The sequence below is a fragment of the Lampetra fluviatilis genome, chromosome 11 (assembly GCF_964198595.1).
Source record: "Lampetra fluviatilis chromosome 11, kcLamFluv1.1, whole genome shotgun sequence".
In the NCBI taxonomy this organism is placed as follows: domain Eukaryota; kingdom Metazoa; phylum Chordata; class Hyperoartia; order Petromyzontiformes; family Petromyzontidae; genus Lampetra; species Lampetra fluviatilis.
In genome coordinates, this window is record NC_136285.1 from 5635399 (window position 1) to 5649221 (window position 13823).

Genomic DNA, 13823 nt, shown 5'->3' on the forward strand with positions numbered 1-13823 from the left:
TACGTGACTTTACCGAAAGAACCAAGAAGATGAATCCCTGCAGTCACGAAAGCTTTAAATCGAAATGTAATTTAGTTGTTTTAATTTTATTTTATTTAAAATTGTATTTAGTCGTTTTCATTTTATTTAAAATTGTATTTAGTTTTCATTTTATTTTATTTTCACCTACGTGACTTTACCGAAAGAACAAAAGAGTATGTGGATCCTTGCAGTCACGAAAACTTCAAATCTAGAAAATACTGTTTGCGCTTATAACTTTTGCTAACTTTAGCTCGTGGTTAAAACTCTACTACCAAGAGCTCACTCCGAGGTGCAGCGAAAACACGGGGGGCTCTTTAGTGAGCAAGGGGTAACTTTATGGAGTAGAGGAACCGCTAATTTTTTAAAGATTAATTCGATGACAGTCCAGTATACTCTTATTCTAAGTAAAGGTGATTTGCTGCGCAAATGAAGCATCAGAGTTGGTGTTCATCTCCTGGCCCTGCAGTCCACCGATTGAAATTCCACAATCGTATGACGGGGTTAAGTTCATCCATTTAACAATCGGTGTGAACTTACCCACACAGTACTAAGTTTAGCATGGGTCTTGCTTACTGAGCCACCGAGGGTTAAATACTTAAGAGTCTTCAAACATGAGATGTAAATGTACAATTCAGATGGAAATGTATACACATAATGAAAACTTACATGCACATTTCACACTATTGAAATTACTTCATTTCCATGAAAATCTGACGATTTATAAACTTCAAAACAATTTTAAGTTAAGTTCATTTTGATAGGACCCTACATGTGTAAAAAAAAAAGCTATTGTAAACTTATCTGGTAAACATCAAACAAACACAACATGAGGCGGTGTTCATCTCATCAGTTTACAGGCCCTGGAGTAAGCGATGGCATCTCCACGTTCGTACGACGGGGACAAGTCCATCCCCATCGTAACCCGTAAACTATTTCTGTTCAACGCCATTCAAACCGCCCCACCACCCCACGTGGTGTCCGCCACGTGCTAGTGACGTCGTAATCATTGGTTGTCGTCACGCGTGACGTCACGCGGGACCCACGTGTTTCTCCCCTTGCTCGCCAGGGGAGGCGCATCGAGACGACGGCCGCGAACTTTGACATCGTTGAGAGAGATTTTTATTTTGTTTTGTTAAAAACAAACTAAAGAAATATAATTGTCAACATGGCGAGTTGCGTCAAAAACGTTTTGTGGCTTCTGGGCATCCTCCTAATCCATCGTGGGGATCAGCCAGGAATGTCCACGATCGAGAACTCAACAACAACCTTCTACGAGTTGATGATCAACAACAACAACATCAACCACCACAACCAATCATCTCTCCAAGACGCCGTCGCGTTTGACGCCAGCCCCGCAGCGTCGCACGCGACCACCCGCCCCAGCGGTGGACACGCCAGGTACGTAGCAGTGACCACCACCCCCCCCCCCCCCCGTAGCAGTGACCACCAACCCCTCCCCCCGTAGCAGTGACCACCAACCCCCCCCCCCCCCCGTAGCAGTGACCACCAACCCCTCCCCCCGTAGCAGTGACCACCAACCCCCCCCCCCCCCGTAGCAGTGACCACCAACCCCCCCCCCCCGTAGCAGTGACCACCAACCCCCCGTAGCAGTGACCACCAACCCCCCCCCTCACGTAGCAGTGGCCCCCCCCCTCACGTAGCAGTGACCACACCCCCTCACGTAGCAGTGACCACACCCCCCCCCCCCCCATAGCAGTGACCTCCCCCCCCCCCCGTAGCAGAGCCACCAACCCCCCCCCCGTAGCAGAGCCACCAATCCCCCCCCCCCGTAGCAGAGCCAGCAACCCCCCCCCCCCCCGTAGCAGTGCCACCAACCCCCCCCCCCTCTACGTAGGAGAGCCACCAACCCCCCCCCCCCCGTAGCAGTGCCACCAACCCCCCCCCCCGTAGCAGAGCCACCAACCCCCCCCCCCCGCCGTAGCAGTGCCACCAACCCCCCCCCCCGTAGGAGTGCCACCAACCCCCCCCCCCGTAGCAGAGCCACCAACCCCCCCCCCCCCCGTAGCAGAGCCACCAACCCCCCCCCCGTAGCAGTGCCACCAACCCCCACCCCTCTACGTAGCAGAGCCAGCAGCCCCCCCCCTCTACGTAGCAGAGCCAGCAGCCCCCCCCCTCTACGTAGGAGGGCCACCAACCCCCCCCCCCGTAGCAGTGCCACCAACCCCCCCCCCCCGTAGCAGAGCCACCAACCCCCCCCCCCCGTAGCAGTGCCACCAACCCCCCCCCCCCCGTAGCAGAGCCACCAACCCCCCCCCCCCCGTAGCAGTGCCACCAACCCCCCCCCGTAGCAGAGCCACCAACCCCCCCCCCCTCTACGTAGCAGAGCCAGCAGCCCCCCCCCGTCTACGTAGGAGAGCCACCAACCCCCCCCCCCCCCGTAGCAGTGCCACCAACCCCCCCCCCCCCCGTAGCAGAGCCACCAACCCCCCCCCCCCCCCCGTAGCAGTGCCACCAACCCCCCCCCCCCCCCGTAGCAGAGCCACCAACCCCCCCCCCCCGTAGCAAAGGCATCAACCCCCCCCCACCGTCTGACGTTGTCGACGTTGTCCGTCTGCTGTTGTCTCAACAGAACCGCCGAGGCCACCTCGGCCGTCTCCCGCAGCGTCCCGGCTCAACGTCCCTTCGGCAGACTCCCACCCTGCGCCAAAGTGGAAACCTCCTCCTCCTCCGACGGCCTCAACGTTCTGTACCACGTCATCATCACCCTCGTGCAACTGTGGTTCTCCGTGCGTCGCAAGGTGAACGAGCGAGCGGTTAGAAGCGCGCGTTGAGATTACGGAGATGGAAAAGTGTTTTGGTTTGGCCATGTTTGTTTGTCGTAGTACAGAGTAAGACTGATGGCCTTAATCTAAGTTCAGACTGTCTTCTCGACAGACCTGTTCTTCACCTGAGGACGGCTTCTTGCGTTGTGGCCGAAACGTTGTGAGAATTATTTAATGTTTTATTTTTATTATTTTATTATTTCCATTCTACGTGACTTTACCGAAAGAACCAAGAAGATGAATCCCTGCAGTCACGAAAGCTTTAAATCGAAAATGTATCTAAGTTGTTGTTGTCCTCCCTCCATGCCGTGTTGTTCGTGGGGTTGTGTTGACCATACTTCACCAAGATGGTTAGTCCGAGCTGGTCTTCGAAAGGTGAAGGTTAATGACCGATTCAAACGCCGTTGGCCACCTATATCAGACGGTTTCTCCGCGAATGTTGACTCCCACCGGATTTGCGAAATGCGCGGCAGGCTGTAACGGGCTCACTTATCGTTAAATACAAATTACAAATATATATAAAGGATGACAGCTCCTCACATATATGTTTGCTACCATATACTGCACTTGCAATGCAGAGGTTCCCGGGTTCCATTCCGTTGAAACCAGGGGCAAGTTTATTTAAATGCACCCCAGGCTCTATCCACCCAGCAGCATAAATGGCTACACCACAGCCATTCAACCGATTGGACTGTTTAGTGATCAAAAGTGTAACGTAGGCCAAATGCCCTCTACAATAGGCTCTCTCTAGAGTTCTCTAGAGTGTCGGCCCGTCCACTGGCGGTGGCTTGAGCAGATAGTTTCAGGATTTACACCTTTATCTTTGTTACCATTGAAGACATATTCAATCCTGTTTGTTTTGTGCTGAATTGCAGAAGGCCACGATGGTGGCGGCGCCCTTTGTGGGCAGGGTCAGAGGTCGCAGGCGAGACCTCGGCCCTGCTCTTCGGGCTGCTGCAGCCCGGAGAAGATGTGCACGCAACGCTGCCAGCAGACGCGGCCGCAACCGGGCCCACGTCCCCCAGCCTGCACTCCTGCCCACGCCCCCAGCACCCGCGGAGACCAGCGCCGAGGATGCCTGCCAGCATAGCCCACCTCCACTGCTGCCCACCCCTCCAGCGCCGGTGGAGACCGAGGATCAAGCACCCAACCATCCCAGCCCATCTCCACTGCTGCCCACCCCTCCAGTGCCGGTGGAGACCGAGGATCAAGCACCCAACCATCCCAGCCCATCTCCACTGCTGCCCACCACTCCAGTGCCGGTGGAGACCGAGGATCAAGCACCCAACCATCCCAGCCCACCTCCACTGCTGCCCACCACTCCAGTGCCGGTGGAGACCGAGGATCAAGCACCCAACCATCCCAGCCCACCTCCACTGCTGCCCACCCCTCCAGCGCCGGTGGAGACCGAGGATCAAGCACCCAACCATCCCAGCCGATCTCCACTGCTGCCCACCACTCCAGTGCCGGTGGAGACCGAGGATCAAGCACCCAACCATCCCAGCCCACCTCCACTGCTGCCCACCACTCCAGTGCCGGTGGAGACCGAGGATCAAGCACCCAACCATCCCAGCCCACCTCCACTGCTGCCCACCCCTCCAGCGCCGGTGGAGACCGAGGATCAAGCACCCAACCATCCCAGCCCATCTCCACTGCTGCCCACCCCTCCAGCACCGGCAAAGACCGGCGCTCGCGACACTAGCCAGCGAGACATCCCTTCACTGATGTCTCTCGTTACATCGTCCCCGGTTACCGGCGCTCGCTATGGTTACCGCGGACAGAGACCACCGCCACCGGTCACTACGCCACAATCCGCCGCCGACGACGACGATGCGCTCGCCGGAGCTGGTCCTCCGGTGTGTTCTGCCCGTCCGCGCCGCACGCGGCGCCGTCGGTGTCCCCTGCGTCCCCGCGGTGACGCTGAAGACGTCCCGCCGTGGCTCGAGTATCGAGACCCCGACGGATTTATGTTAACATGAAAAGAGAACACCGCTCCCGATACCAGGTGGTCTGGTAGCGAACGATTCGCACGAACAACACGCAGCGATGCACCCACCGAGACCAGCACACGCTCGCACAAGCGGGTGCAGCTCCCTTTGGTGGACATTGCCATTTTGGGCGGGAGTGGGCGAGTTTATTTTAAACAATAAAACTTGTGTTCCTCACCGCAGTTTTAGCGCATCGTACGTGTGGATGTGGATTGCGGTGCATGAGAATAAGGTGCATTACATGTGCTCAACACACACACTTACACATCGTGCATAGACAGTAAACACTTGTTAATGCAACACATATGGGGTTTCTGGCCTTTGCAAAATTATCCAATATTCTGAATGATGTACAATGCTACTTCCCTGTGCCTCCTGTCCAAATACATTTTTTTTTCCCCCCAATTTGTTTTCCAAACTCTTCACACACGATACACATTGACACACCTGCATCAATTCTCACAGACTAAGGGATTTATACTTCAAACCCCTTTCTATTACTTCTTGATGGAGGTGTAGACGACAATTCTGAAAGTGTTGGCTTGCACAGAGTGCATAAAGAAGGTAAAGTACAAAGCAACGGGCCTGCACCAACGCACACCACACGCGCCGCCACTGGACTGAGTCATTGTTTTGTACTCTTAGGTTTATTCGGTAAAGTCACGTAGGTAAAAAACATAATAAATAATAAACATAATAAAAATTATTATAGAAATAAAATAATGTGATTTGTTATTTTTCATCATTTATTTTTCTTTTTACCTACGTGACTTTACCGAAAAAACCTAAGAGTATGAATCCTTGTAATCACGAAAGCTTCAAATCTTGAGTCATTGTTTTGGATGTGGCACACGGCGTCGCACCACATTCATGCCGAAATTCCGAAATTGGACCAGTCGGTACCACAATTCGTCACATGGCGAATTACTAATATACAGTATATGCCAAAAGCGCAGCGCTGCCGAATTATCCCCCCAATTACGAATCATCAAATATCGAAATAACGAGGTTTTACTGTACATCACATTCCATGCTGCATTGTATGCAATGATATATAAACCGTGTGTGCACTCCTGCACATGACTGACACGAAGGTCAAGTCTAGCTTCAAGTGATTGTCAGGTCAAATAAGCATTGATGCGTTGGTGATCATGACTCGCTTATGACGGCCTTGAACCAGTGGTGGAAATTCCACATTCTTCTGGCAGGGAAGCGGCGAGTCTACCCATAGGACAACCACCGTGGAATTCCCCCCAAAACCGATACTCGTTTTATAGACCCCAGGTTCATCTTCTTGGTTCTTTCGGTAAAGTCAAGTAGAAGGGAAGTAATAAAATAATAAAAATAAAACAATAAAATAATTCTCACGACGTTTCGGCCACAACGCAAGCAGCCGTCCTCAGGTGAAGACCAGGTCTGTCGGGGAGACAGCTTGCGTTGTGGCCGAAACGTCGTGAGAATTATTTTATTATGCTTTATTATTTTATTACTTCCCTTCTACGTGACTTTACCGATAGAACCAAGAAGATGAATCCCTGCAGTCACGAAAGCTTTAAATCGAAAAGACCCCAGATTGTCAATGGGTTGAGTCAACCCCCGACCAGGTTGTGAACTTCACTCCACCGCTTAACCAGCTGGCCGTACAAAGTAGCCCACTGAACCCTTTCCCATTCTGAGACGTCTACAAGTTACAGGGTGGGGTCCCGTTCACCGCTGAATCTCGGAACGCGCACATGGTTCAGCGTTTATTCTAATTTAGAGGCTTAGTAGCGCCGCCGTTGTTTTTTAAAGACGCTGTACTCGCCGCAGAGAACTGGAGCGACACACCCGCGCTCTACGATCGCTGGCGCCAAACTGTGCCACACGCCCTCCGGCATGGCCTTATAAGAGCCTCGGTACCGATACAGTTACTTTATCTTGGTTTATCTTCCGGTTTCGTTTTGATTGCGTCATCGGAATGGAATAGGAAGATGAACAGATGACGTACACTTACGTCAAAAGGGTTAATTGATTGTCAGTCAAGAATTTATTTGATATTCAATGGCTAATATGCTCTCAAGAGTGCAGCACAGTGGTTAACGCACCTCCGCTTAGCACGGCTGGCTATGCATGGCGTGAAAGAAGTTCAACATACATACAATGCACGACAAAGTCGGAGATCCGGCTTCAATTCCCAGCCATGGCCAACATCAGTGGTGAGTGACACCCCAAGCACTGTTCCTCGCCAACCCACGCTGACCAGCGTGGTGAAGAAGTATGGTTGGTGTACAGTGCTTTTTATGCGATATTTTGCTGTCTTTTCTTGGATTTTCTGTTTGCACATAGTCACATAGTCACTTTAAGATGTTTTCTTGTTCATGTTTTTGTTTTTTTGTTTGTTGCGGTTGCACCCGATTCAATAGCCGAATGGCTCACAGGACTATACCAAATGAATGAACTTGAACTTGAAACAACCCTGATAACCAACACGGCAAAAGGAAGGCTTTCATCTTACAGTGGATTGTCAAAAGTCTGCTGAACTGCATTCTTCATATGCAAATCGATGGTATTCACATCGTGGTGTTTTAAAGACGACTTAAGTAACATGTTTAACAAAAATAAAACACCCACTTAAAATCTATTTCTAATAACAATTATAATACAATTAATTTGTCCTGCAAAGCTTTGATGAGTCTCACAACACATTTAAGCCGATTAGCTGTGCAGGTGAATTATTGATGGCCTTATACCGTAATGGCCACACCGCCAAGAGGGAGACAAAGGCGGTCGGGCATGGTACTGGCCATCACGCACTCGTGTGCCACAGCGCCGGCCTTCGCAGGTGCTCACTTACAGCACTTGCCCCAAAGTCTGTAAAGGCTACACGGGGGATCTGTGTCTTTGTAGAGCGTTTCAATGACAGCTCAACAACCAGTGCCTAGAAACAACAACAGCCGCCGGCTTTCACGACTAAGTTGGCGTGAGACGTTAACCACGGCGCTTGTGCCAGGCTAGGTGCACCTTAAGGCAAGTGTACTAAAAACACCAAAACACACACTCGCCTGCCCACGCATGTACATCCACCAACCCAACCCACCCACAGTTCAAACGCAGACGCAACCGTGTGCGTGTTGAACTTCTTTCGCACCGTACGTAGCCAACGGTGCTAATCGCAGAGTTACAGAGCCCACGTGGACACAAGCAGAGACGAGACAAAAATGAGTGCAGCAATTGTTGAACAGAATCGGTGTCTTGCGTTAATTGTTAGATGACGAATGTTGTTTTTGTTTAGAGATCCAATAACCCCCAAGTCGTCAACACCACACACACACGTGCAAACTAAACGATAAACAAACTAAACGATAAACTATTATTATTTATATTATTTGTATTATTTATTTTTTATTTTTTTACCTACGTGACTTTACCGAAAAAACCTAAGAGGATAAACATTTTATTTTCCCAGTTAAGGGCCCCAGTGAGCCACTAATATCCAGTCCCTCCAGAAAAACGCGGAGTTTTTTGGTGATTGTGGCGGGCAAAAATCGTTGATTATGCGGCACGTTTTCTTAAAAAATGCGATGGAATATGCGGGATATTTATGCAATTTTATGCGATTAAATTGCGGGAACTTGCAAAAATTGCGGGAACTTGCAAAAATTGCGGGAACTTGCAAAAACTGCGGTTTGATGAAAAAGAGAAAAAAAAGTGATTCCCCCAACACCCTATTCACTAGGCTACTACTTTAATGTATAGAGTTATTTCTTATTACTTCCTATGATAAGCAAGCATACTACATCACAGAAAGTGCTGGGAATATTTAAGTTCTCATCTTGTTTTATTTCAGACCTTAACAAACAGATGGCTCAAACTTACAAAACATTGAGTCGAACAAGTTCTGTAGCTTTACAAAATGAATATGCTACAACTTCTGTAAAAATGAATAAATAAAATATTAAAAAAATAAAATGTGTGCTTCCTGTTTTACAGAGGTAGCTATGCTAAATAATTTGCCCCCACTGTCATGTAACACACTGGGAAACTGCTTTGCGCGGTCTTTTGCGCTTATGTTTGTTGGCAAATGAGAAAGATTTGCGGGCTTCATCATGGTTTCATTGGCATCGCGGGGTTTGCAGCTTTTCAATGATGTCGCGTAATGAGTGACGCCACTTCATAACGTTCCCATGGCAATAGGGGAAATGGCTGCGCTTGTGTGAAGTAAACGCAACATTTTTCAACTTTCTGCTAAGATATATGTGACTTTTTGCAACGAAAATGCGGGGATTATGAAATCATGCAAGCCCGCATATTTTGCGCGCGGAAATCTGCAATTTATGCGGCGAAAGTGCGGCGTATTTGAAAAAACTTGCCCCCCGCATAAATATGCGGACTTTGGCTGATTTTGCGTGAAATCTTGCGATCGCATAATCGCGTTTTTCTGGAGGGACTGACCACTTGGCCAATCCTACCATTTACCGTATTTCAGATATTCACCGTGCTACTCCTAACGCCAACCTCGACACGAACATAGAAGGAAGATGCGGCTGGGAATAACGCAACGTGCAGGGGATGGTAGCGCACGCCTATGATCTAGCACTTTGCAGGCAAAGGTTGGTGACAAGATGTCAACTACCTCGTCTGGTTTCCAGGAGGTCGTGGGTTCGATCCTGACCATTAACGCCTGTATATTTGGAGTTTGCATATTTTCCCTGTGGCTGCGTGGATTTTTCTCCCGGTCTTCCGCACCGAACCCCCCCACATTTAGAAACATGAATTTAGAATATTTGGCTGCTTTACATTTCCACGTGATAAGCCACTCCATTGAGCTATCATTTGTGGCCAGGTTGCTTCTGAAAAAGCGGGACTTACCTGGTAAAATGAAAAATAGTTTAAATAGTTTAGGATCATGCAGCTCTGTGAGCTTGCAAAAGCAGCTGGGCTGTGAAGAACCCAGGAAATGGATTATTGATTCCTTATGTAGGGAGATTTGGAGTGTGATCAGTTCATATGCATGAGGTTTCCCTGGTTAGTCTAGCTTCCGTCCATAAACTAAAAACTCATCAATGGAAACAGGCGAATATCCATATGCAAAACCCTCCTGATAAAGTATCGAGGCTCAGTGAGGCTTTGGTGCATGAATAAAGGGCCATATTGAATGGCACCAGAGGATATCACAAAGATGCCCATTAAGTTATCTCAATAGGCCTATTATCCACACTCGGTGGTATCCCTTTATATGCCGTGCAAATAATGACCTCCTCAAGGGTAGGACATGGGCTTTATTTGACCAAACTTCACCACAGTGATCCATATGGACTGGTGTATGGGGAAGAGGGGGTTACGACCAGTTCTCATATCACTCGTCACTGATGTTGGTCTTGGCTGAGAAATAAACTCAGATAACCAGATCCGTAGCGCAGTGGGCTAACCACAATGTCACCTCTGCCCCACCCACAACCGAATCATGTCAAATAATAATAACAACGTTTAATCACAGCTGGCTGAAACCAAACCCAGATTTTAACCCTGGATCTCACAGGTGCAAGCCAGTGAAGTGTCCTAACATGGCCTCTATAATCCTCTGAGACACCTGGCCACCCAGGACACGCGTTGAGTTATCCGAATCACGCCACGACTCTGGCATGTCTAAAAAGGATCCGCGCGTGACACATGGACCATCTCGCCTTCCTGCAGCTTCTAATGAGGTCGCATCAAATTACTTCAATATATTCATACCCCTGCACAAGGCTGCACCTGACACCCATTTATTGCCCATTACTGCGCACGTCCCATTACACTCAGAGACATTTACCAGGACGGTAGGGGATTGTGGAATTATTGGCCCATTTTGGTGCTTCCTATTAATAATGATTTCCCAATCATTAACATTTTGCACCCATTAAATTTCGTAAACTACTGTCGTCTGCACTCCTTCAATGGAGGAATGGTAAAATTACGCAATCTCTCTTCTGAAGCCTTGTCGTGGCGAGCAGACCTTGACGCTGGCATTTAGCTCCCGAACATATTGCCACATGCAATAATTGAACAGAAATATATATCCAGCTGAGTGAAGCTGTGCTTACATGCCTTATTCACTATTTCCCTATTCACTACTTCCGTATTCACGAATGCAAATTTCTGGTGGCGTTCATCATGCTTTCAGGACTGGGAAATCATCAGTGGGGATCATTTTGAAAGACTGGCCCCGACCACTGTCATTTGGCATTTATGCCACTAGTTCAGGGTCAGCAATGAAGAATGAACACCGCTCATTGCTATTAAAAGCAGCAAGACACTTTGACTCCAATGAAACAAAACTAAAATAAAATCAAAGCTTGAGCCGTCTCGTCGTTTTGTTCGATGAAGCACCCTTGTAGCATAGACAAGTCGCAAATACCTCAATGACAACAACCAACTGCTTAACTGCGTACCTAAAAAAACTAAAATAGTGGCAGCTCAAACAATACCAGCCACTAGCACCCCCAACACCAACATCACTCAAATGCACACATAGTCCAGACCACGCACAGAACAATCAACAATCATACCTCTACTCACAAGCAGGATGTTTGCACAACTACTTTTTTCTGTTATGAAGAAAGACATCATGTGATCCTCTGCCGATCGTTGAGCCGTACACTGTTTTTGCTGGGAGGATTTATTTCCTTCGCTGCAAGCCACCCTTTTTTTTGTAAGTCTGCCGTCTCGGCGTCTGCCCGCACAAAGGCACGGTGATTTCTGTCGAGGTATGGCAGAGGCCAGCACGTCACGCCTCGCCATTGCGCATGCAAAAAAAACGATACTCAGAAAGATGAAACCAATCGGCTGGCGCGCATGCGAGTGCCCCGTGTGCGGAGTGTGCGCCTTTCCGTTGGTGTGACGTATATATGTTGTGGGGAGCAATGATGCGCTCATTTCTACCGTCTGGGTTTACCAGGGTATGAGTCCCAACACAAAAAACAACAACACAAGACCACTGGAAATGCGCACTGCATATGAATCTGAGTTGTGCATTCCCCAACCATAAATCAGTGCCTTATGATGCATGAACTTCAGCACGGGGAAGGAATATGCGACCAGGCCTGGTGCGAGCCAAACCACCACTTTCCATCCTGTGGCAGCCTTCATACGTACTAACATCACTGTGTGCGTGCATGTGATTACACAATGTAGTTGTATACGATACAAGTGCACCAGGTTTGATTCCCGACCGTATACAACTTCAGTGGCTATTTGCATCTTAACCAAACCTAGGACTCCTTCCTTTCGGTTAACTCAGCCTAAATGTGTATCAATGCAAACACCTGGCAGTCAGGTTTGATACTGGCTAAATATTGAGTGGCATTTCAGTAGCCTTAACCTTAATCGGTTCCCACTTAGTGAAACAGCTCCAACAGCTTATCTCGGCTAAAAGGGTTAATCTGCCTTTCTGTGTGTCTTTCAGAGCACAATGGTTTGGTTGTGGACAGACCACACACTGACCTTGATTATTGTGGGGTTTAAAATCAGAGCAATCTGTTATCTGTACCTGGAGTTTACCTTCGTATGGTTGAATGAGTCCTCAATGGGCATAGAGTGTGCAAAAAACAGCAGGGCTGTGGCCGTAATGGTGTGCGACATTGCTTCTTTCGATATGAGTGTGTGCCGTGCCGACCATAATAGGTAGACTTGCCGTTATTTTCTCCTGATACCATGGTCCAAAGTCAACGTGTTTTCGTGCTTACATGCGCAATGGGGTGGTACGCATTTTCATTGGCCGATCTGAGTCAGTGATGGAAATATCACATTCTGATGGCACAAGCCAAAGCAGGCAAATAAAGTGTCTGTGCATGTGCAACGTGTATATGCGTGTGTGTAAGTATGGACATGGGTAGGGCGTGTATCGCTTAGCGTACTGCGCTACGAACCCGGCGGCCAAAGTTAGATTCCCGCTCACGGCCAACATCAGTAACGATAATCTGAACTGGTCCTGGGTCTCCCCTAGGTCAACTCAGCCTCAAATTAGTACCTGGTGCGGTGTGTAAACATTACCACTCTGGAGACAAAGGCGGCCGGTCGTGGTGCTGGCCTCTCACCTCCTCGTGTGGCGTGTCGGGCTTCATAGGTTCTCGCTAACAGCACTTGCCCCAAATGTCTGTTGAGGCTATACGGGGATATTTGTCTTTGTATTTGTGCTTTTCTCTGCATGTATCTGCATGCGAATGTGTCTGTCCATGTGCTAGGGCATGTTCCAGGACACTTGTACACTCGTGTGTTTTCACACAGTGTGTCCTAACTTGGGGTCGATTCGTTGACGAGCACGATGTGACGGATGTCAAGACACATGCAGCTTGACACGTCTGCACATTTTGGCACCATGCCATCAGTGTGTGCTGTTTCAAAGTCACCGTGTGGAAACGGAATCTTTATTTTCTATGCAGTTATCCACGTAAAATGTGAAATATAACGCTCATGCAATGCACGTGAGTGTGCGTCGACTCCAACTGTGGATGCGTTAATGTCGTGTCGTGGTTAGTACCTCAACAACCCCAGTATCCCGAGATGAAGTCGACGCTGAGTAGCTTGCGCCGACATTCGTGTTGATGAGACATTGGCAGAGAGTTGTGATCTCTCCTGGCCACACCACCCACCTTATGCTGTGTTGAACCAACAAGATATTGCCCCATATATATACATTAATAAGTAATGGATAGTCCTTTGTATATTCGCTGCTTGATTAAAGCCTCCCCCGTGCCTCGTGTCAGTCAAGGGGGCTATTTGACCATACTTCACTGCGCTGGTCAGTATAGGTTGGGGAAGGGTGGGGACCCAAGACCGGTTCAGATATCGCTCGCCACCGATGCCAGCCCTGGATAGGAATTTAAATCAGGTGTCGAGGATCTTGGCGCAATGCATTATCACTGTGTCACCGCTGAATTCATTTTCAACGGCTAAAATTTGCGTCGGCTTCATGGAAACAACAAAGGCATCCCGAGATTAAATCTCTATTAGGTTTAGACGGAATATATTTAACTTGTGGATGTGTTTGCATTGCTTATGTGTGTTGGGTGTG

At 48.8% G+C, this 13823-nt stretch overlaps 2 protein-coding genes across 9 annotated transcripts in view; one reads left to right on the forward strand and one right to left on the reverse strand.

Annotated features, from left to right (window-relative positions):
* Positions 1 to 13823, reverse strand: part of LOC144934742 (neuronal cell adhesion molecule-like) — a 262783-nt gene that overhangs the window by 229827 nt on the left and 19133 nt on the right. The window lies entirely within an intron of this gene.
* On the forward strand, positions 1114 to 4783 carry LOC144934890 (uncharacterized). Its single transcript, XM_078861159.1, has 3 exons — positions 1114 to 1419; positions 2612 to 2780; positions 3680 to 4783. The coding sequence occupies exons 1-3, from the start codon at positions 1187 to 1189 to the stop codon at positions 4781 to 4783; spliced, it is 1506 nt and encodes a 501-aa protein (XP_078717285.1). The 5' UTR covers positions 1114 to 1186.

Bases quoted from the DNA above. Each gene is read 5' to 3' on its own strand.
- LOC144934890 (XM_078861159.1), top strand. From the start codon at position 1,187: ATGGCGAGTTGCGTCAAAAACGTTTTGTGGCTTCTGGGCATCCTCCTA. The intron at 1,420-2,611 runs GTACGTAGCAGT...TTGTCTCAACAG, and splicing joins CCCAGCGGTGGACACGCCAG to AACCGCCGAGGCCACCTCGG. The intron at 2,781-3,679 runs GTGAACGAGCGA...GCTGAATTGCAG, and splicing joins GGTTCTCCGTGCGTCGCAAG to AAGGCCACGATGGTGGCGGC.